Here is a 22,376-nt window from a genome sequence, read left to right as displayed (position 1 = left end):
TTTAGAAACTTATACTAGTAAAAAGAATTGAAAAAATCCTAAAGTCCAGCAACAAGTGAATGGACAACTAAATTGCAGTACATTTATATAATAGAATATTACATAGTGCTAGGTGCTAGTGGTAAAGAACCCACCAATGCAGGAGATGTAAGAGACGCAGGTTCGATCCCTGGGTGGGGAAGATCTCCTGGAGGAGAGCATGGCAACCCACTCAAGTTTTCTTGCCTGGAGAATCCCATGGACAGAGGAGCCTGGTGGGCTAATGTCCATAGGGTCGCAAAGAGTCAGACATGACTGAAGCAACTTAGCACACAAGTAATGAATTAACAACATGAATGAATTTCCAAAATGTTGTGCTGAGTATGATAAGCCACACACAACGTAGCAAATCCATGATTCCTTTTAGATGAAATTCTAAAAAAGCCGAATCTACAGCAACAGGGAGTAGATAAATAGTTGCCTGGGATTGGGGTTGGGCAGAGGGTTGACTAGGAAGAGGCACTAAATAGACTTTCCCAGTGATGGAAATATTCCCTGTCTTAACAGTGGGTATATGTGTTGGTCAGAACTCATTGACTGGTCCAGTTAACCTAGGTGCACTTATTGTATGTAAATTATACTTCAGTAATGCTCATTTTATAATGGAGAAATTAACTGACAAAAACCTTCTAGGATTGAAAAAGAATAGAATACCTACATAGTTTACAATCATAAAATAAATTGAATAAGCAGTCAAAAATATTCCCACAAAGCAAATTTCATGATCAGAGAACTTCATCACTGAATTCAATCATATAGTCAAGAAGGAAATACTTCCAAACAGTCACAAATGACTCCAGATTATAGAAAACATATCATTTAACATATTCTTAGTACCTAAGCCTGGCATGGAAGGTACAAGGAAGAAAAATAACAAGTCAGTCTTACTCATGAACATAAATTCAAAAGTCCTAAATGAATAAAACATTAACAAACTGCTAATAAAAGAAAAAGGTAATACATCATGACCAAATGGGTTATCCCAGATATAGAGTTTAGTAACATTAGAAAAATCAATTAATCTAATCCTCCACATGAAGAATTGATGCTTTTGAACTGTGGTGTTGGACAAGACTCTTGAGAGCCCCTTGGACTGCAAGGAGATCCAACCAGTCCATCCTAAAGGAGATCAGTCCTGAGTGTTCTTTGGAGGGACTGATGTTGAAGCTGAAACTCCAATACTTTGGCCACCTGATGAGAAGAGCTGACTCATTGGAAAAGACCCTAATGCTGGGAAGGATTGGGGGCAGGAGGAGAAGGGGACGACAGAGGATGAGATGGTTGGATGGCATCACCGACTCGATGGACGTGGGTTTGGATAAACTCCAGGGGTTGGTGATGGACAGGGAGGCCTGGTGTGCCGCGATTCATGGGGTCGCAAGGAGCCGGACACGACTGAGCGACTGAACTGAACTGAACCACGTGAACAGGAATAAAGAATTAAAACCATATATTCATCTCAGAAACAGAGAAAGTATTTGATAATATTGCCACCCATTAATGATTAACATTTTGAGCAAATTAAGAATAGAAGGGAACTTCTATAACTCGATTAGAGATATTTATAAAAAGCCTATCAGTTCAGTTTAGTTCAGTCGCTCAGTCGTGTCTGACTCTTTGAGACCCCCTGAATCGCGGCACGCCAGGCCTCCCTGTCCATCACCAACCCCTGGAGTTTACCCAAACCCATGTCCATCGAGTCAGTGATGCCATCCAACCACCTCATCCTCTGTCGCCCCTTCTCCTCCTGCCCCCAATCCTTCCCAGCTTTAGGGTCTTTTCCAATGAGTCAACTCTTCACATGAGGTGACCAAAGTATTGGAGTTTCAGCTTCAACATCAGTCCCTCCAATGAACACCCAGGACTGATCTCCTTTAGGATGGACTAGTTGGATCTCCTTGCAGTCCAAGGGACTCTCATGAGTCTTCTCCAACACCACAGTTCAAAAGCATCAATTCTTCGGTGCTCAGCTTTCTTTACCGTCCAACTCTCACATCCATACATGACCACTGGAAAAACCATAGCCTTAACTAGACGGACCTTTGTTGGCAGAGTAATGTCTCTGCTTTTAAATATGCTATCTAGGTTGGTCATAACCTTCCTTCCAAGGAGTAAGCTTCTTTTAATTTCATGGCTTCAATCACTATCTGCAGTGATTTTGGATCCCCAAAAAATAAAATCAGCCACTGTTTCCCCATCTATTTCTCATGAACTGATGGGACCGGATGCCATGATCTTAGTTTTCTGAATGTTGAGCTTTAAGCCAACTTTTTCACTCTCCTCTTTCACTTTCATCAAGAGGCTCTTTAGTTCTTCTTCACTTTCTGCCATGAGGGTGGTGTCATCTGCATATCTGAGGTTATTGATATTTCTCCCGGCAGTCTTGATTCCAGCTTGTGTTTCTTCCAGCCCAGCGTTTCTCATGATGTACTCTGCATATAAGTTAAATAAGCAGGGTGACAATATACAGCCTTGACGTACTCCTTTTCCTATTTGGAACCAGTCTGTTTTTCCATGTTCATTTCTAACTGTTGCTTCCTGACCTGCATACAGGTTTCTCAAGAGACAGGTAAGATGATCTGGTATTCCCATCTCTTTCAGAATTTTCCCCAGTTTATTGTGATCCACACAGTCAAAGGCTTTGGCATAGTCAATAAAGCAGAAATAGACGTTTTTCTGGAACTCTTGCTTTTTCGATGATCCATAGCAAACATCATATCTAAGATTGAAATCTTTCCCTCTGAGGTCAGAAACTGGACAAGAATGCTTGTTATTTGGTGAGAAAGAGAAACCTATTATTTGCAAAAAATCTGATCATGTAACAAGAAAAATTGTTACAGATAAATTATTTCAATTTATAAAAATGCTTAATAAATTAAAAGAATCAGCTTAAAAGTTAATTGCACAAACAACCCAATTTAAAAATGGTCAAGATACACGAACAGATATTTCTCCAAAGAAGATACACAGGTGGCCAATAAATATGAAAAGATCCTCAACATCATTAGGTATTAATAAAACAGAAATCTGAACCACAATGAGATGCCACTTCACACCTTCCAGGAGGCCTATTACGAAAAATGAAAGATAGTAAGTATTGGTGAGGCTGTAGAGAAATTGGAACCCTCCTATGTTACTGAGAATGCAAAATGTTTCAGCCACTGTGGAAACAGTTTGGCTGCTCCTCAAAAAGTTAAACATAGAATTACCATATGACACAGCAATTCAAAAGAGTTGAAAACAGGGACTCAAACAGATACTTGTACCCAAATGTTCGTAGCAGCCTGATGAAGGGTGATGGAAATATTTTGGAAATAGATAGTAGCGATGGTTTGCATAACATTGTGAGTGTAATTAATGCCACTGAATTGTACACTGAAAAATAGTTAAAATGGCAACTTTTGTGTTATATATATATTTTCGCACGATAAAAAAAACCCCATCAACTGTTCATCTACACAAGCAAGAATTCAAAAATGAAATTTTGACAAAGTACCTTTCAAAATAGCATAAAACTTATGAATAACCTATAATAAACCTAACAAAGTATGTAGAAGTCTTCTTTGAAGAAAATGAGAAAATTTTATTGATAAATTTTTAAGATGAACTAAGTAAAAAGAGAAATATACTGTATCCAATGATTGGAAGACTCAGAATTATACAGATGTCAGTTTTATACAAATTAAGCTACAGATTCAGTATAATTACAATTCCAATATATATCCTATTAAGTTTAGTTTTTAATCCCCAGTTTTTAATTTGTCAGTCATACTTCAGTAAAGCTTGTTTTTGTTGCACCAAAACACAAGGGAAACACAAGTGGCCAAGAAAAATCAAGACACACTTAAAGAAGAATAAATAAGACTGCAGGACTTGCCCTACCATCCCTTAAGACTTATTATAAAGTTTTGATAAGTAAGACATTATAATTTGGTGGAAGGATAGACAAAAAGACCACTAAAGCAGAACACAGAGCTGAGAAACAGACCCACACATATACAGATACTTGATTAGAGACAGAAAAGCAGTGGGGAAAGTACTTTAAAAAAAAATCATGAATGGAGCTGGATCAAACTGAAATTGGATCCCCACCTCACACCATACACAAAATGTACTCCAAGTAAATTACAGACTTTGAAGTAAAACAACACTACAAAACTCTTGTAAGATAGTTTAAGAAAAAAATATCATAACCTCAAAATAAGAAAGACTTCTTTTTTAAAAAATAAATATTTATTTATTTGGTTGCATTGGGTTGCTGCAAGCGAGATTTTATTGCATCATACGGGATCTTTCACTGTGGCCGGTGTCCCAGCTTAAGCTGCATCCTTTGTGACTGACTGTAATCATTGTCATTCCACCTGGGATGTGGTAGTGCTTCTGATTTAATATCTTGGCAGGGGTAGGGGGTACTTCCTACTTGGTCTTTTCTACTTTGATGGTTCTTGTTTCAGGAAACCAATATGGGGGTTCTGCTTTCTCCCAAGTACATCTATTTCAGTTACACATTCAGGGACCAGGAAACTAACCACCAGGTGAGTCTGTGGGCCTATTGGACCCACTGTGGGAATGACTTTGCCAGGTCTCCTTTCATCACTTGGCCTCTGGATGCCCCCACTCTAATACATGCCCATGATGGCATTTTGATCCCCCTAATATCTGTCAGCTCAGATCCTGTACCCAAAAGCCTTGAAAGAGCTGAGTCTTTCACTAGTGTACAGTTGCTCTGAGAAATGGCTTTGGAGGAGTGAGATAATTATTAGGATATAAGCTTGTTGTGGCATTCCAAGATTCTTCCTGAAGGGCACGGTCCTCCCCTTTGATTAATGGATTCTGTAGCTGAAAAATGGCTAGGGTCTGGAAACTGGGTGGTGGATTGTGTTTTTTCCTTCACAGTGGCTGACATCAGCCTTCTGTTTACACATTCTTGCTTTTTATATTAAAAAATTATTTATTTGGCTGTGCCAAGTCTCAGTTGAGGCACACGGGATCTGCAATCTTCGTTGAGGCATGTGGAATCTTGAGTTAACGCATGCAAACTCTAAATTACGGCATGTAGAATTTAGTTCCCTGACCAGGGACTAAACCCAGGGCCCCCGCATTGGGAGCAAGTAGTCTTACCCACTGGACCACCATAGACATCTCAACTTGTTTTTGGTTGTATAAATCTAGAAATACCCTCATTGGCTGTCCACCTACCTAGGAAGACCATAGTCTTCCGTGTGAAGACCATTAGCGATCACAGTAGATTGCAGTTTTCCATTTTGGTTTTTTGCACATATGATAATTACATCCACCTTGACTCTGATGACTAAGTGCCATCACCTGGCCTCTGTTCTGGGTTCCTGTCATACCCATTGACTTTATGAAGCCCTGTTCCACAGCCATGTCCACTACTATCAACTTTGACCTGCAGAGAATAGCCCCTACTGAGGGGCAAATGATGCCAGTGTCTCTCCAACAACTGGCACGTTTCTTTTTTTTTTTGGTTAAATTTTATTATTGACTGCACTGAGTCTTTGATGTGGCACACAGGCCCTTTATTGCTGTGTGTGGGCTTTCTCTAGTTGCGGTGAGCAGGGGCTACTGTCTAGTTGTGGGGTGTGGACTTCTTGCAGTGGCTTTCCTTGTTTTGGAGCACAGGCTCTAGGCTCTTGGGCCTCAGCAGTTGCAGCACAAGGACTCAGTAGTTGCGGCGCATGGGCTTAATTGCCCCACTGCATGTGGAATCTTTTGCACCAGGGATAGAACCAGTGTACCCTGCATTGACAGGCAGATTCTTAACCACTGGACTGCTAGGAAAGTCCCAATAAAGCACATATCTCCTCACTTTATTTAAGGGAGTGTCTTTGGGTCCTCATGAGGAACACAGGAAGCTGGAGGGCTCTCTAGTCTTATATATATGATGATAATAATTTCATTCTGGTGAGCTCATCTTTCTGAACCTTTTGACCTTTCCCCAGTACTCTGTCAAGGAAATGCTAGCATCTCCACCTCACTTGCTGTAACACATGGTTTCCTCCTGTGCCACGCAATAACCTCAGATATGCAGATGACACCACCCTTATGGCATAAAGTGAAGAGGAACTAAAGAGCCTCTTGATGAAAGTGAAAGAGGAGAGTGAAAAAGTTGGCTTAAAGCTCAACATTCAGAAAACTAAGATCATGGCATCTGGTCCCATCACTTCATGGCAAATAGACGGAGAAACAGTGGAAACAGTGAGAGACTTTATTTTTGGGGGCTCCAAAATCACTGCAGATGGTGATTGCAGCCATGAAATTAAAAGAAGCTTACTCCTTGGAAGGAAAGTTATGACCAACCTAGACAGCATATTAAAAAGCAGAGACATTACTTTGCTGACAAAGGTCCGTCTAATCAAGGCTGTGGTTTTCCCAGTAGTCATGTATGGATGTGAGAGTTGGACTGTGAAGATAGCTGAGCACCGAAGAATTGATGCTTTTGAACTGTGGTGTTGGAGAAGACTCTTGAGAGTCCCCTGGACTGCAAGGAGATCCAACAAGTTCATCCTAAAGGAGATCAGTCCTGGGTGTTCATTGGAGGGACTGATGTTGAAGCTGAAACTCCAATACTTTGACCACCTGATGCAAAGAGCTGACGCATTGGAAAAGACCCTGATGCTGGGAAGGATTGAGGGCAGGAGGAGAAGGGGACGACAGATGATGAGATGGTTGGATGGCATCACCGACTCAATGGACATGAGTTTGGGTGGGCTCCAGGAGTTGGTGTTGGACAGGGAGGCCTGGTGTGCTACAGCTCATGGGGTCGCAAAGAGTCAGACATGACTGAGCAACTGAACTGAACTGAACTGATGGCTTCCTCCAAACTTTGAGGCTCTATCCAAGTATCATATTGCAACTGGCTTCAGATGTCCTTGCTAGGGCTTTAAAATATTAAATGCTTAGTCATGGTAGAGTATCCCAGACCAATATAAACTCTCCACTCTCCAGCCTTTTATTCCACTCCCTGACCCTAGGCCAACACCCTCAAGAACTGTTCTCAAGCATGTTCTCCCAATTTCTGCTGCTACCTTAGCCAGAGCCTGCAGCACTTTTTGGTGAATAATCCCTTTCTCCCTTTAGCTAGGATAGTACTTCCCCACTTGTTCCAGGTTGAGACTTGCCCATGGTCATGTCTCTAGAATCCTGGAGTGGGATCAGGGCCAGATCTTGAAGAAAACAAGTATCATCTTGTGAGGACTTTGCATCTTATCTGGCAAGGAGGCACTGCTCTCTTCTATCAAGGGAGAGAGGCCACGTCTGCTGGCCCTATTGGTTCAGTATAATGTGGGGATTCTAGAACAGATGTTTCCATACCAGGTCTCAGTGTCCCACCCCTTCCCTCCCTCTTGCTTCTTTCACAGCAACGTGGGATTGATTTTCAGCACAGTGTAGCCACACTGGCTACAGATGAGAACTTCCTTGAGTGCTGCCCTAGAAGACTCCTGGGTTTTACACTGTATCCTGAGTTAATAGCCATTGTGGGTCTGTTATGTTTTTTTCTTTTAGCAATTCGATGGCATTTACCAATGACTGACTGACTCCACAATCCTTCTAATTCCCATCTCCCTCCCATATCACAATTACTAGAGATATGCACAGGTGGTGTGTCCCTATATTCACCAGGGTGAGAGCTTTAGTAATCGTGCTGGTGCTCTGGGTATCAGCACTCTACTTACCCCAGCCATGGAATTCTTGTTGTCGTTTGGATGGTGAGTGATCCAATTCCAGAATCCCATGCAGGGGATCTGCTTCTTAGGATCACTTTAGATACCAACTGGGTTTGGCAGGGGAGGGAGGTCCCCCTAGGAATAAAACCTCAGTTGAAGATTTGAAGGCATGTACATTTTTTGAGTTTTTTTTTTTGGTTTTGTTTTGTTTTGGCCATGCCATGAGGCATATAAAAAATTTAGTTCCCCGATGAGGGATAGAATCCAAGTTCCCTGCAGTGGAAGTGCAGAGTCCTAACCACTAGACTACCAGGGAATTCCCACATTTGAGAACTGATGCTAGTGGTAAAGAACCCACCTCCCAATGCAGGAGAGGTAATATCCCTGGGTTGGGAAGATCCCCTGGAGGAGGGCATGGTAATCCATTCCAGTATTCTTGCCTAGAGAATCCCATGGACAGAGGAGCCTGGTGGGCTACGGTTCAGAGGGTCGCAAAGAGTCAGACATGACTGAAGTGACTTAGCATGCACACACATGAGGAACTACCTCCAAGTAAGTGAGAAAGTGACACAGAAAAGAGAAGGAGGATGATAAAGGCTGCACTATCAAGGAAATTAAGCATGTGGACTGGAACTTAGTCCTGCTGGGGACTCAGGAAGCCAGTAATGATGAAGTCTCAGGACTATCCCACCAGATGGCTGAGAGAACTGAGGTATTTATCCACCAGTCACCATCAGTTATTGCCTGAGGGTTGCTGAAGATGGGAGTAGAATTCCTCAGAATGTTCTGCCTGCCTAGCATCTGAGTAGTACAGCTTCAGTGACCAGAGAGAGCCCTTGGGTAGCGTTGCAGTTTCTGGCAGCTGGAAGTTTGTCCACTGTACTCCAGTGCTTAGGGAGTATGGGAGGGATGCTGATAACATCTGCTACACCAAGGGGAGGAATCCTTTCACTAGACACAACAATGGTTCCACTCAACTGACAGCAATCCAATTCTGAGGATCTTGATTCTTCACGAATGAAGTGGTCACCTGACATGGTTTAAAAAACAACAGCTAACTGAGGTGCTGGCTAAGGGCAAAGTGAAAATGAAATGAGTAATGGAACAGGAAATTATAAATATCAACTTCTAACCAGTTACAGAAATAAGGACTGTATAAGTTATGGGTATTTTCTTGCTTGCTTGTTTGATATTATATACTCTGTGTGTGTGTGTGTATATATATATATATATATACATATATATATAATTTTTCCTTCCTTCCTTTCCTTTATTATCTTATAAAAGGATTGTTGTTTGTAGTGAGCTTTATTATTTAGCCTTTAGGTTCCTTTAGAGAAAAATATTTCTCTTTAGAGAAAAATGTTTCCCTGGGGCTCAGTGGTAAAGAATCCACCTGCCAATGCAGGAGATGTGGGTTTGATCCCTGGCCAGGAAGAGTCCCTTAGAGAAGGAATTGGCAACTCACTCCAGTATTCTTGCCTGGGAAATCCCGTGGATATCGAAGCCTGGTGGGCTACAGTCCATGGGGTCTCAAAGGGGTCAGACATGACAGCGACTAAACAACAACAAAGGAGAAAATGTGGCTGAACTCAGAAAGGTGTTATCATCACCCAGAGATGGATATCGTTACTGCAGAGGCTTTGCAACTCCACTTTGTGGGGAGGGTGCTAGAGCACAGACCTTTGTACCAACGGCCAAAGACAATTACATCTTTTTTTTTTTTTTGGACAATTGCATCTTAATGGGCAAAGGCATGAAGTTGTTATTGTTCAAACATGTATAGAAAAGGTATAGAAAAAAAGGTATAGAAAACATGTATAGAAAAGCACATGCTGAGCAGAAGGTCCCTGCTTTTTCTGTGCGGGTTATTTACTTCTTGCTTTCCCTGGTGGCTCAGACAGTAGAGAATCTGCCTGCAATGTGGGAGACCCGGGTTGGATCCCTGGGTTGGGAAGATCCCCTGGAGAAGGGAATGGCAATTCCAGTATTCTTGCCTAGAGAATTTCATGGACAGAGGAGCCTGGCAGGCTACAAATCATGGGGTTGCAAAGAGTCGGACATGACCGAATGACTAACACTAACACTTTTCTGCTCCAAATTCATTCTTCATGACTCTCTTTTCACTGATGCTGGTAGGGGAGAGAAAAACTCTGCAAATTTGTTGCCCAGACTTCATTACTAACTGACTTCCTGTTAGGTTCTAATGGGAGGCACTAGAGGGAGATGGAAGGCAGGAGGAGAAGGGAAGAGACCTCTTCCTGTTTGAGAGGTTTTGTTCAGGGTCACTCTGTCATTGGAAGTTGGCTCCAGCCTTCAGCTTTTTTCTGTATTCTGAGAACTTCAGCTTTTTTCTGTATTCTGAGAACCAGCTTTCTAGATGGCTCTTTTTGTAGGTGGCATGCGGCACACCACTGGTGGCTCTGGCTGAATCTGAGCCCTACCTGTGGGCTCCCACCTCTTCCCCTGTGTTCTCTCAGCCCTGCTGCTTTCTCTAGTTATGAGTTCCACTGCTTCCATGTTGTCTGTGCTCTCATTCTCTTTTCGCTTTTTTAGTCTTCCACTGTGACCAAATCTCGTCTATTTCAAATACATCATATGGTTTCTGTTTTTCTGACCTGGCCCTGTCTGGTGCACAAAGTGACCCTCAATGGTAAAACAGATAAATTATAGTAGAGATATACACTGGGATAGTATACTGGGGAAATGAATCTCCCTAATGTGATACTGAAAGAAGCAAATTACAACTGAATTCATACAGTATGACTCCATTTCTTCAAAGCCTAACCACTGGCAACATTGAACTGTATTTTTTTTACTGATGGATGTGTAGGTGGTAAAACTATAAAGAAAAGAAAGAAAATGCTCATTGCAAAAGTCTGGATAGTGGTTATCTCTCACAGGGATGGATGAAGATGAGATCTGGGAAAAGCATTATGAGAGGCCCTGTGGGGCTGATAATGTCCTATTTCTTGATCATTGAGGCTATGACATAGCTGTGTGCTTTGTAAATATTCTTTAAGCTACACATATGTGATTTAGGTGCTCTTCCACGCATCTGATATATCTTGCAATTGAAAAACAAAAGAACAAACATCATGATTGCCCCTGGCAATGAATCTGGAGGAAGGAAGACGAACGTGAGGCAAGAGGGAAAAAGCAGAGAGGAAGGACTGAAAAGACTAAGTCTGAGGCCCTGGAAGCCAAGAATTGAGGCTGAGGTTGAGTGAGCAGATCTGTGCTGGAGTCAGATCTCAGGGAGTCAGACCAAGATTGGGAATTTCTATAGGTCTTGCATCTCTCCCTCCTCTGTTTGTGCTAATGGAGGGTCCCTGCCTGCTGGTCATTTTCAGATGTGGGTGCCCATCTGGATCAATGTGGAGAAACTGACCAGCCACTATCGAGCAGAGTCAACCCAGAAAGTGGGCAGAGTTGGAGAAAGGACATTCCTGAGGCCAGATGGAGAAACTGGGTGAAGCTTTTGTGATCAACACAGAAAGCCTTTCTGTGGGAGCTAGGGATTTCAGTGGTTGAAAGAGAACAGGTTAAATAGAGGAATGGAGCATGTGGAGCAGTGATGTGAGAGAGCAATGGGTAGTATGGAGCCAGACTGTCCCTCTGTTTCCCCCACCTTCCCTAAAAGATGCAACCACCTAAAAGATGCAACCAGCACTGTAAATCAGCTATACTTCAATTTAAAAAACACAAACACGGAAAATGGATGCAACCAGCTTTTCTGGCCTTGAAGAGAGGGTTGATGGCACCCTGCAGCAATTCTGGCAGCCAATCCTCAAACCAGCTGCCTCTGGGGTAGTGTGAGGAGGTAGGACTCAGAAGCAGTTACTTGGCACCACTGTGGGCATCAGCTCTACTGCTGGGAACCTCCACAGAGCCCAGGCCCTTGGCTGCCAGTCTACTCTCCACTCATTGTCCCGGGGGTCCCAGGCGCAGGGCTCCTACGGCTTATTCTGGATTCCCATCCCCCACACTAGAGCGGTGGACTCCGCCGGCTGGTGCAGACTAACCAAGCCCGGGGGCAGACAGATACGCAGTTTCCGACTGCTCCTTGGTCTCCACGGTCGACAGGGTAGGGCCACCTGCGCGCTCTGGACGCAGACTTGGCCTGGCCTCGCTGGGAATGCCGATAGACTATGGGTGGGCGGAAGGGGCCCGGATAAAGGCGAGGAGAAATGAGAAGACATCTGAGATAGACACCACAGATCAGAGGTCAGAAACAAGGGAGTAGAGGCTTCGGGACGCCGAGACGCGAGACGTGGGGTCCTGGGCTCTGAGCCTGGGGGTGGAAGGCAAGCCAGAAGCCCCCTTTCTTCCTTCCAATCGCTGCCTCTCCCTGGGACCCTCTAGGCGCTCCCAGAGGCCCCTGCCCTCTCCCCTCCCCCCCAAATCCTGCACCCTCTGCGGATTGGTCCCCGGCCTGCCGGGGGGCGGGGCTCGAGGGCTTTGACGTCACCGGCCGAGGGGGGCGGGCGGCTAGGGGAGGGGGTGACGGGCCCCGGCTCAGCACCTCGGAGAGTTCCCTCCCCGGCCTTGTTTTGCTTCGGAATCACCGCCGGGGGAGGGAGCCAGGGGGCCGGGCAACACGCGCAGAGGCTGGAGGATGGCCGTGGAGGGATCGACGTGCCCCGGCGGGCAGAGGGCCCAGCGGTGATCCGGCGAGGGGGGGCGGGCCGGGGCGCCGGGCAGGGCGAGGGGCAGCTGGCGGCGGCAGCAGTGGCCACACATCTGGATGGAAGCGAGCTTTGTCCAGACCACCATGGCTCTGGGGTTGTCCTCCAAGAAAGCGTCTTCCCGCAATGTGGCCGTGGAGCGCAGGAACCTGATTACCGTGTGCAGGTGGGCACCGCCGGCGGGCGGGGGTGGGGTGGTCAAGGAGAGGCGACGGGGCCAGCTGGATGCGAGGATGCACAGCAGACGCGAAGAAAGGGGAGGCAACAGAGGGTTAAGAGGAGCGCGCGTCCGCTATCCTCAGCCCCAGGCTTGCAGAGGGTCTGGAGGTCTGGTCCCTACCCTTCCAGGCCAGGCCAGGCAAGGCCTGTGCCCAGCCTGGGGCCTGGAGGGTGAGGGGTGTTTAATTGGCACTGCAGCTTCCTGTGAGAACCAGGAAGTGACATTGTCTGTGAGGGGGAGGGGTGGGGAGGGCTGGCTCCCTTGCTGGGGGCGGGAGCTGGGTGGGCAGAGGAGAACTGATGGGAGAGGGGAATGAACGCCCTCCAAGCATGTCCTCACTCCCACCCCTGCTAACCTGGCCTCTCTGGGGTACGGCTTTTCTGGGAGATTTCCCAATGGTCAAATCCTGGAGCAGGGGTGGTGCCCTCCTCCATCTCTGGGCAGTTGCAACCCATGGCAGGGTCAACCGGGCATGTAGGTGAAGTCCTGGAATCCATCCAGTGAAGGCACAGCACTGCCCCCGTGGTGGGAAGGACTGAGGGCCTGACTGCAGAAGCTAGGTTCTCCTGGGTTCAAGGGGAGGAGATTGGGAGGGCCAAGCACTTGGTTCCCAAGGGTGGGGTTGTCGCAGTGTTGGGAAGACTTGCCCGCTTTCTTGGGGCCCAGAAAGTGAACCTTCCCACTCCCCAGCCCTGCAGTGGCTCACTCTCCCTGCCCTGAAGCCAGGAATGACCAGTCCTCAGCCCCCACCTGCACTCATCTCTCCCCCTCGGAGCCCCCTGCCAGGTGTCTTCTCCACCTGCAATCTCCCCTCTGCCCCACACCACCTCTGAGGGCTCAGCTGTCTTCCCTGGCCAGCCACACCTGCCTGCATACCAGCCTTGCTCCTTCCCCCAGAAATCAGTGCCCACCTGATGCCCTGGGTCTGTCTCCTACAACTCTTCCAGGTTCCTGGGTGCACACCCAGCTCTACTACGCCTGTCTCATACCATTATATTCCCAGTGCCTAGCATGGTGCTGTGCACACATGGCCTCTGTAAAAATGCCTGGAACATTAGAGAAGGAATGAGTGTGGCAGTGGCCCAGCCCAAATGCAGGCCTCTGCCTCCACGCTCACCTCCCAGGCCCTGTCAGTGTGGTGTAAAACACAGACGGTCCTAGGTTCAGGCTCTTCTTCAGTTATTAGCTGTACCACCTTGGGGAGGTCTCCTAACCCCTCTGGGCCTTGGGTGTCTCACTATCTCCATCATAGATGTAACTGCCACACCAAGGAATGGTAATGACATGATGCATGTTGGAGCCTAGTCCAGCACCTGGCACACGAAAACAGCCCATCCTGATGCCATCCTTCCTGTCCCTCTCATCTCTCTTGACCTCCTAGGTTCTTCTTCTTTCTCCTGCCTGCCAGGGCAGCTGGGACTGCTGAAAGTATAGGGAAGGGACGAACGCCCCTGGGCCTCAGCTGCAGAAGCAGACATTCTGGGGGACTGGAAGTGGGGTTAGAGCCGGAATGTGAGGGATAGAGTTGGCAGGGGGATTGGGAGCATGACAGAGGCTCAGAAACCCTTCTGGCCCCTGCCGCCTCATCACAGTCACGTGGTTCGCCTCCAGCTCCGGGAACAGTTCCCTTTAGCAGGCCGAGGGCTCCCCTGGGCCCTGGCTGCCCTGTCTCCATGGTAACCTGCAGCAGCCACTGCACCTCTGAGCAGGGCACACACCATGGGGCTCCCGGGGGCGATGACCAGCTCCACAGCACCCCTGAGGACAGATGGCAGATGGCTGCCATGCTGAAACCAGCCGCAGGCCCCCACTGAGGTCTGACCCAAATGACCAGAAGATATCACAGGAGCAGGGCTGTATAATAAAGTCCAGATAATGCCCAAAACACAGACTCCTTCTGGCCATGCCATTAATGGCCCAGTTCCTTACCACCACTGCCCCATGGCTTGCTCACTCACCTCCCAGACTTTTCCTGGATTTTGAGCCAAAATTTGATGAGACAAGTACTATTATTCTTGTTTGCACTTGGGGAAGATGAGCCTTGGAGAAATTAAGTGATTTGTCCAAGGCCACAAAGGTACCACAAGGACACAGGATTTGAGTCCACCCAGGCTTCCTCCCCTGGTACAACCCCAGCACTGGCCTGACTCTTATCTCAGGCCAGACCAACTCAAAGGGAAGGGAGTGAAGTCTGTGGGCTTAGCTGTGCCATTGACCTAGAGCCTTGGAGGCCAGTGTTCGAAGGCTGGAGCACGGAGTGGAGGACAGAGTGTGGAGGAGGCAGGGGCTGCTTGGGGCCTTAGTGATCCTGACATCCACCAGGAGGCCCCAGAAAGAGCAAGGGCGTTGGGATCAGACATACCTGTTGACGCCTCACAAGCGGTGTGACTTTGAGCAGATCAGTCAATCTCTTAGACCTTCAGTTATCTTATCTGTAAAATCGGGGTGATGGTGATACTAAGAGGACCTTCCTCCCAAGGCTGTCAGGATAGATGCGATGACACATACAGAGTATAGCGCTGGGCACATTACAGGACTGGATGGGTTAGAGAAAGAAGGATGGTTCCAAGCAGCCCCCATATCCCTGGATACATCCCCCCTGATGTACCACCCACAGAGGGGCCATGATGGGATGCTGGGAACCATGTCCTCATCCCTGCCCCACCCCGCTGCAGCGATGGCAGGTGGAGACTGCAGGCATAGGGACTGCAGAGGGAGCCCAGGCTCTGAGTGGATTGGAGGGAGGGTGAGGGCTGCTGGGCTCCAATCTTTCAGCCCCATTGGCTTCCCTTGGCTTCCTTCCTCTCTGAGAGGCCAGGTGTCCAGGCCCTCAAGCCGCCTTCCAGAGATCTGCTGCCAAGACCCCCTCCCACCCACTGTGTGTGTCAGACCCGCACCCTGCACCTCCCCCGGCCCAGCTCTGCACTGCCTGGTTCTGGGCAGCTGGTGTGTGGGTAGCCGAGCTAGGAAGGAAAAGGGGGAAGGGGGGCATCCGTGTGCTGGGGGTCCACCTGGCCACCCATGCATGCCCACGCTCCATGTGCTTGGTGCAACTCACATGCTCTGGCACAGGTGACCCCACCCTCACCCCAGAAGGGACTGGAGAATGTTCTAGCAATAGCAGAAGGCAGCTCAGGACAGGGGCACAAAGCAGCTCCCACCTCCGAGCCAACCCCCACCCTTCTCTGACAGAGAGAATGCAACTCCAAAGGGTGGGTGATCAGGAAGAGGCTCTAGGCTGGCCCCCTGGCTCTAGGTGCCTCATCCTTCTACCTGTTGTTTCATTCCCCTCTCATACCTTGTTCCTGAAGCTTCCCTTCTCTGCCTGTCACCTCTCCATCACCCACTCTGTCAATCTCCCATCTGCCACCCTACTCGCCCACATCACAGCCCCTCTCTGGTCACTACAGCCTCACTTGTCCCCCACCCTCTTTCCCTCTGCCTCCCTACTACATCCATGCTCCTGGTGATCTCTTCTTACCCTGCCTTTTACCCCCATTACCCTGTCTTCTCACCTGACACCCCACTGCCCCTTCTCCCTCCCTCTCACCCAGGTTCTCTGTGAAAACCCTGCTGGAGAAGTACACAACGGAGCCCATCGATGACTCATCCGAGGAGTTTGTGAATTTTGCAGCCATCTTAGAGCAGATCCTCAGCCACCGTTTCAAAGGTGGGTCCAGGTTCCTGTCCCCTATTGCTCCCAGCTACCCCCTTCTGATCTACTCCGTGGCTGTCTGAACCCCATCATTGACCCTGATCCCAATTGTAGATCATGCACAGAAGCTCAAGCACAGAGCTGGGAAGGGGGGGTACAACACAAGGGGTACCCACAAGTCCCAGCAGTGAGCCTTGTGTGTACATGCATGTGTGGGTACGTCTGTTTGGGGTAGGCACGATGCACGTGCATGCCCCATTACATAGACCCTCTCCAAACTCCCTGGTCTTGCTGAGCCCGCTCCCTGCCCTGGCTCAGCCTGTGCCCCAGCAGGTCCGGTGAGCTGGTTCAGCTCAGACGGGCAGCGAGGTTTTTGGGACTACATCCGCCTGGCCTGCAGCAAAGTGCCCAACAACTGTGTGAGCAGCATCGAGAACATGGAAAACATCAGCACTGCCCGGGCCAAGGTGAGGGGCCTGCAGTGGGCAGGGCCAGGGCAGCTGCTCCCTCCTCTGGATACAGAGGGGCTGCGTGCTCCTTGGTCCTCGCCCCAGCCCACAGGCACTGGGGAGAAGGGCCACAGGAGGTCCAGACCCAGGGGCACACACATGGGTCCCTCTGGGGCAGCCAGTAAAAGTGAACGTGCTTTCCAGGGCCGGGCATGGATCCGGGTGGCACTGATGGAGAAGCGCATGTCAGAATACATCACCACAGCCCTGCGGGACACTCGGACCACCAGGTCAGCCTCCCTCAATCAGTGTGGACCACAAGTCCCAGGGTGTGCATTCATTGCCTAAACACACTTGATCCTTAGCAGCAACCTTCAGTACCTGGACTACAACTACCAGCATGCACTGCTAGTTTCCCAGCTGGGCCAGCCTGTCCCAGAATACACTTTTAGCACCACCACCATCTCTTCCAAGTCAAATTCATTATCCTCCATGACCCCCAGAGCTGGTCTCATGCACACAGCTCTGGACAAGCCTCAACTATATATGATTTTACTTGTTGGCCTCGTTCCATGACCTATAGCACACAGCTCTACCTGCTCTGCAAACGATAGCAGCAGTCTGTACTTGCTACCCACGGACTACAGAGTCCCAGGGGACAGAGTTTCGGTCCATACACTGTGGGTCTGCATAGATATTGGGTCTGGGAGGCAGGGTCAAGGCAAGATGTGCCAAAGGGGAAAATGAGTACAGTGGGGACATGTGCCTCGCTACCCCCCTCACGTGGTCACACCCAAACTGATGTTTTTAGCGGCACTGTATCTCTGGTGCGTCCTCACATTTTAGGATTCACATTAACATATATTTTTAAAAATCGACTCTATGCCAAAATACTTCCCTGGTAGCTCAGACGGTAGAGAATCTGCCTACAATGCAGGAAACCTGGGTTCTATCCCTGGGTCGGGAAGATCCCCTGGAGAAGGGAATGGCAACCCACACCAGCATTCTTGCCTGGAGAATCCCATGGACAGAGGAGCCTGGTGGGCTACAGTCCATGGGGTTGCAAAGAGTTGGACACGACTGAGAGACTAACTTCACTGTACGCCAAGCACTGTTTATGACTTGTTTCCTGATTTTAAGGATCTGGGTGACTCTGTACTTGGTGGAGAAGGGGTAGTTCAGAGGGATGGAGGTCGTATCTCAGGGAACACGCGTTTTGATAGGTGGCAGACACAGGCGCTATCCCCAGTGGGCCCCAGGCTGAGGGGGAGACAAGATCCACAGTGAGTGGTGAGCAGGAGAAAAGATACCTCCTTCCTCCAGGCAAGGTTTGTGATAAGCCAACAGGAGAAGCCCTGAGGTGTGGGGCTCCCCGGGAAGACTACATTGCCGGTACCTCCCCCCTCCCCACAGACGCTTCTACGACTCGGGAGCCATCATGATGCGGGAGGAAGCCACGGTCCTCACTGGGATGCTGATCGGACTGAGCGCCATAGACTTCAGGTGGGGTCTGGGTGGCGGTGGCGGTCGCCGTGATGGTGGGATTGGGGTTGTTTCTCTGCGAAAGTCCACACTCCCATCCTCTCATACCTGCCCCCCACCCTGTGGCTGCTCTGCCCCCAGCTTCTGCCTAAAGGGCGAAGTGCTGGACGGGAAGACCCCCGTGGTCATCGACTACACGCCCTACCTAAAGTTCACTCAGAGGTGAGCACCTCGATTGTTGCGGAGGTGGGTGGGTGCGGACAGACGACCGCCCTCAGGGGTGGGGATGGCGGGCGGGAGGCAAGCGGTCTGGGCAGCATGCCGCCCCCCACCCCCCGCCGCCCCCGGCCCAAGGGGCTTGTCTGTGTAACTGTGTAATCTTGGCTATGTAACTGCTCCCTCCCTCAAGCTACGACTACTTGACTGACGAGGAGGAGCGGCACAGCGCCGAGAGCAGCACGAGCGAGGACAACTCGCCCGAGCACCCGTACCTGCCGCTCGTCACCGACGAGGACAGCTGGTACAGCAAGTGGCACAAGATGGAACAGAAGTTTCGCATTGTCTACGCGCAGAAGGTGCGCGGCGCGCGGCGTGGGCGGGGCGTGGGCGGGGCGAGCCCGGCAGAAGGCGGGGCGGGCGGCCGCGGGGACCCCCTCAACTCGCCGCCCGGGCTGAGCCGGCGCCCCGCAGGGCTACCTGGAGGAGCTGGTGCGTCTGCGCGAGTCGCAGCTGAAGGACCTGGAGGCGGAGAACAGGCGGCTGCAACTGCAGCTGGAGGAGGCGTCGGCGCAGAACCAACGGGAGAAGAGGGAGCTGGAAGGCGTGATCCTGGAGCTGCAGGAGCAGCTGTGAGTGCCGCCGCCGCGGCCCTGACCCCGGTCCCCCGCCACCCAGACCACATCGCCCCCGCTGACTCTAACATCACCTTTCCTGATATCAACCATCAACATCAGACCACTGAGCCCGGTACCGCCACTCTGAGATGCCCCTCCCCGGGCGACCTAACTTTATTCTCAACGTAAGACCCGCCCCACCCCCTGCCCCAAGCCGGCTCCCCACTTCACCCTCAGCTACCCGACACCAGCTAGAATGGCCACTCAACAGTACTCCTGGGATTCCGGCACTACAGGAGCCCCAATATTACTCACAAGCATCTCTAATTAATAGTATTCAACGCCCTTCAACATGATTGCATCATTCCCTCTGTTCAACACATCTGAACAGCAATGTAGGCCCACTGAGCATCATCACCCACAGTAACCCCTGACCTCACCTCTACCCATCCTTCTAACAGTTCCTCTTTAAACGTTTTCATCACCCTGAGGCCTCCCAGCATGATCCCGACACCCCATTACTCGACACCCCATTACTCTTCATGATCCCCGCACTGCTCGGCACTGACCTGCCCACCACCCTGACTCCCCCGACATCTCATTATTCCGCTAAACCCCAACATAAGTGCACTAATTCCTATCACCCCTGTGACCCCCCAGTACACTCCACTGACCCAGGATCTGCCCCACTGACTCTCAACATTCCTACCGTTTCTGCCAGCCAGGTTTCAATCCTAGCCCCTCCCCCCACCTCTCTCTGAGCCCCTCTTCCCCACTTCTGCTCCCTCTTCCAGCCAGGCCTGACCCCCCCTCCCCATCCCAGGACAGGTCTGATCCCTGGTGACCACGCTCCCCTGGCCCAGGGTTCCAAGGACCTCACCACACGCCTGGTCAACCAATGGCCATCACTGGGCACACTCAGTGGGGCCGAGGGTGCCAACAACCCCAAGCTCTACCGGAGGTAAGCCCCAGCCAGACTCAGCCTGGCCTCAGTGCTGGTCCCTCCTCTCCTACGGAAGAGGGGCGCTAGGGGCTGTGGACCTCTGTCCACCCACTGGCTCTCTCTCTGCTTTGCCACAGACACAGTTTCATGAGCACGGAGCCCCTGTCTGCTGAAGCCAGTCTAAGCTCCGACTCCCAGCGCCTGGGAGAGGGCAAGCGGGACGAGGAGCCCTGGGGCCCCATCGGTGAGCCCCCCCAATCCAGCACCCAGTACCCACTTCAGAAAGGCTGAGCCCAGGCCTTGGGGCTTGTAGTCAGGCCCTGGCCACTTCCCTCATTCACTCAACCCTGCCTGGGAGCTTAGCACAGCAACTGAGAGCTTGGTTTGGGGTGTCAGGCAGATGCTGGCACAAATCCCAGCCACGCCATCTCTGGTCGTGGGAGCTTGGTCATTAAGTCCACCTTGCTGAGCCCTTCTCATCTGTAAAATGGGGGTGCTGATTAGAACAGTCACCAGTGTTGGCAAATGGTGAGGGCTCCATGACATCCTCAAAGGCCCCACAGAGGCCCCACAGATCCTTCGGGAGTTCTTTGCCTAACTATTTTGCTCTTATTTCCTGCGCTCTATGAACCAATTGCCTGATCGTTGTTTCCCCCTTCTCTTTGGCTGCCAGGAAGCTCAGAACCAAATTAGTGGCTCCCTTCAAGCGAATGTCCAGGACTTCAACGCATGCATTTTGTGTTGCCCTCCCTCCCTGGCTTCACCTGGCTTTCCCACCCTAGTTTCCCTGGTGCCTGCCTGGACTGCCTGTCTTTTCTTTCTAAAATCCACACCGCACTGGATGACCCTAGAACTTCTTTGAGATGAGGCAGGCTATGGACCGTGGAACCCCGCCACACTGTGTCTGTGATTGTCCGTGTGTCTGTCTCTCCACCAGACTGTGAGCTCCGTGAGGGCAGGGACCGTGTCTCGTCCCCTCTCTGTATCCCCCGCGCTTGGAACCGAACAAGTGCTCACCACGTGTTTAATAAACGGACAAAGAGAGGATGAACCCTCAGGGGGAGACAGAGACATAAACTGACGATTACAATACAGTGTCTGTCCCCAGCTCTGTGCATGACAGCAGCAGGTGCTCTTCCCGGGTTTCACTGCAAAAGGCCAGTGCTCCAGGAATGAGGAGGGTCTCCTGGCAGGTGACCCGAGGGCTGTCCCTTCACTGCCTGCACCCGAGCACCGCCCACCACTCACACGGCCTCACCCGCCCTCTCTCCCCAGGGAAGGACCCCACGCCCTCCATGCTGGGCCTCTGCGGCTCCCTGGCCTCCATCCCCAGCTGCAAGTCCCTGGCGAGCTTCAAATCCAACGAGTGCCTGGTGAGCGACAGTCCCGAGGGCAGCCCGGCACTGAGCCCCAGCTGAGGAGCGGCGTGGGCAGCGCCAGCCCCACCTGCCGCCCTTCCTCAGAGCCTCCCCAACCCAGGCCACCCTCCAGAGAACGCTGCCCACTCAGCCAGGAGTCTCTCTGGAGACACCCTTTGCTTCTAGCCCAGTTCAGCTTCTCACCCACAGAGGCCGGAGCTGCCGAGGGAGGCTGCTGGGGCCGAGAGGCAGGGGCACCGAGGCCACAGGGAGCCCTCAGGAAGCTGCTTCTTCCGGTGACCCCGATGCCTGATTAGCTCCCAGCCGGACTCTCCTTCGCTCATCACCCCACCCTCCTCAGGGGCTGGCGGCCCAGCCTCAGCAGCCCCACATCCTATGCCTCTTCTGTCTGCCCCTGTGTATGCCCTGGAGTCACTCCTTCCTCAGCCCCCTGGCTGGGGGCAGGGGGCAACTATGAGGGTACCAGGCAAATAAAAACCAGAGGACTGAGGGCAGCCTTGTCTGTGGAGGGGCTGGGACAGGGGGCCCGGCCCTGAGGTTGGCAGAACGTGGTGGAGTTAGTGCTGGGCCCATAACCAGGTGATGCTGGACCGGCTAAAACTTGGGAACAGACTGACTGGAATAATTCAGAGAGCAGGTGGCTTTGGTATGAAGTGTCTGAGATAGGTCAGCCCAGGGAAACACCAAAATGTGTTAAGAGCCCCTTGGATAACTCATCTACCCCAGGCAGAGAAGATGTTGGACATCCTGGGCAGGGAGTGGGGGGTGGGGCAGAGATGGAGAAGGCAAGCCCTGGCAGGGCCCCATTTCCCATCCATTACCCTAAGCAATTCAGCTTTAGCCTACAGGTCCAGACTCTTCCATTAGGCCAAAGCCTGGCATTGAAGCCACCTTCCTTCCTGGGTTGTCACCTAAGTGGGCCCTTGGGTAGAGGTCTCACCCCCACCGGCTCTCATAACATCATAGGAGGGCTCCTCTACAGGGATGCCACCTGGGCAGC

The 22,376-nt window shown here is 50.5% G+C and overlaps 1 protein-coding gene and 2 long non-coding RNA genes across 6 annotated transcripts; 1 reads left to right on the top strand and 2 right to left on the bottom strand.

The window, feature by feature from the left end:
- Positions 1-11,397: 11,397 nt before the first annotated feature.
- LOC145541258 (uncharacterized) lies at positions 11,398-15,175 on the bottom strand. Its single transcript, XR_014078902.1, has 2 exons — positions 14,998-15,175; positions 11,398-12,636 (listed from the first exon to the last, which is right to left on the bottom strand). It is a non-coding gene; the product is annotated as an uncharacterized LOC145541258 (long non-coding RNA).
- On the top strand, positions 12,445-21,865 carry RUNDC3A (RUN domain containing 3A). 4 transcript variants are annotated; one of them, XM_081577184.1, is made up of 11 exons: positions 12,445-12,581; positions 16,190-16,305; positions 16,609-16,757; positions 16,944-17,029; positions 18,153-18,242; positions 18,363-18,443; positions 18,631-18,796; positions 18,912-19,069; positions 19,878-20,015; positions 20,135-20,241; positions 21,273-21,865. In XM_081577184.1, the coding sequence occupies exons 1-11, from the start codon at positions 12,475-12,477 to the stop codon at positions 21,413-21,415; spliced, it is 1,341 nt and encodes a 446-aa protein (XP_081433310.1). In that variant the 5' UTR covers positions 12,445-12,474; the 3' UTR covers positions 21,416-21,865. The 4 variants fall into 4 exon arrangements, with proteins under 4 accessions (XP_081433310.1, XP_081433307.1, XP_081433309.1 ...); XM_081577181.1 differs by having other exon boundaries at positions 12,447-12,581; positions 16,624-16,757; XM_081577183.1 differs by lacking the exon at positions 21,273-21,865 and adding an exon at positions 20,671-21,044 and having other exon boundaries at positions 12,447-12,581; positions 16,624-16,757.
- Positions 17,836-18,402, bottom strand: LOC145541255 (uncharacterized). The gene is made up of 2 exons (XR_014078900.1): positions 18,207-18,402; positions 17,836-17,999 (listed from the first exon to the last, which is right to left on the bottom strand). It is a non-coding gene; the product is annotated as an uncharacterized LOC145541255 (long non-coding RNA).
- Positions 21,866-22,376: the final 511 nt, after the last annotated feature.

The sequence above is a fragment of the Giraffa tippelskirchi genome, chromosome 3, assembly GCF_054371585.1.
Source record: "Giraffa tippelskirchi isolate mGirTip1 chromosome 3, T2T-mGirTip1v1.2.pri, whole genome shotgun sequence".
Classification (NCBI taxonomy): domain Eukaryota; kingdom Metazoa; phylum Chordata; class Mammalia; order Artiodactyla; family Giraffidae; genus Giraffa; species Giraffa tippelskirchi.
The sequence above is the reverse complement of the archived record's forward strand: the minus strand, read 5'-3'. Positions and strand labels throughout refer to the sequence as shown.

Bases quoted from the DNA above. Each gene is read 5' to 3' on its own strand.
- RUNDC3A (XM_081577184.1), top strand. From the start codon at position 12,475: ATGGAAGCGAGCTTTGTCCAGACCACCATGGCTCTGGGGTTGTCCTCC. The intron at 16,758-16,943 runs GTGAGGGGCCTG...CGTGCTTTCCAG, and splicing joins TCAGCACTGCCCGGGCCAAG to GGCCGGGCATGGATCCGGGT. The intron at 20,242-21,272 runs GTGAGCCCCCCC...CTCTCTCCCCAG, and splicing joins GGAGCCCTGGGGCCCCATCG to GGAAGGACCCCACGCCCTCC.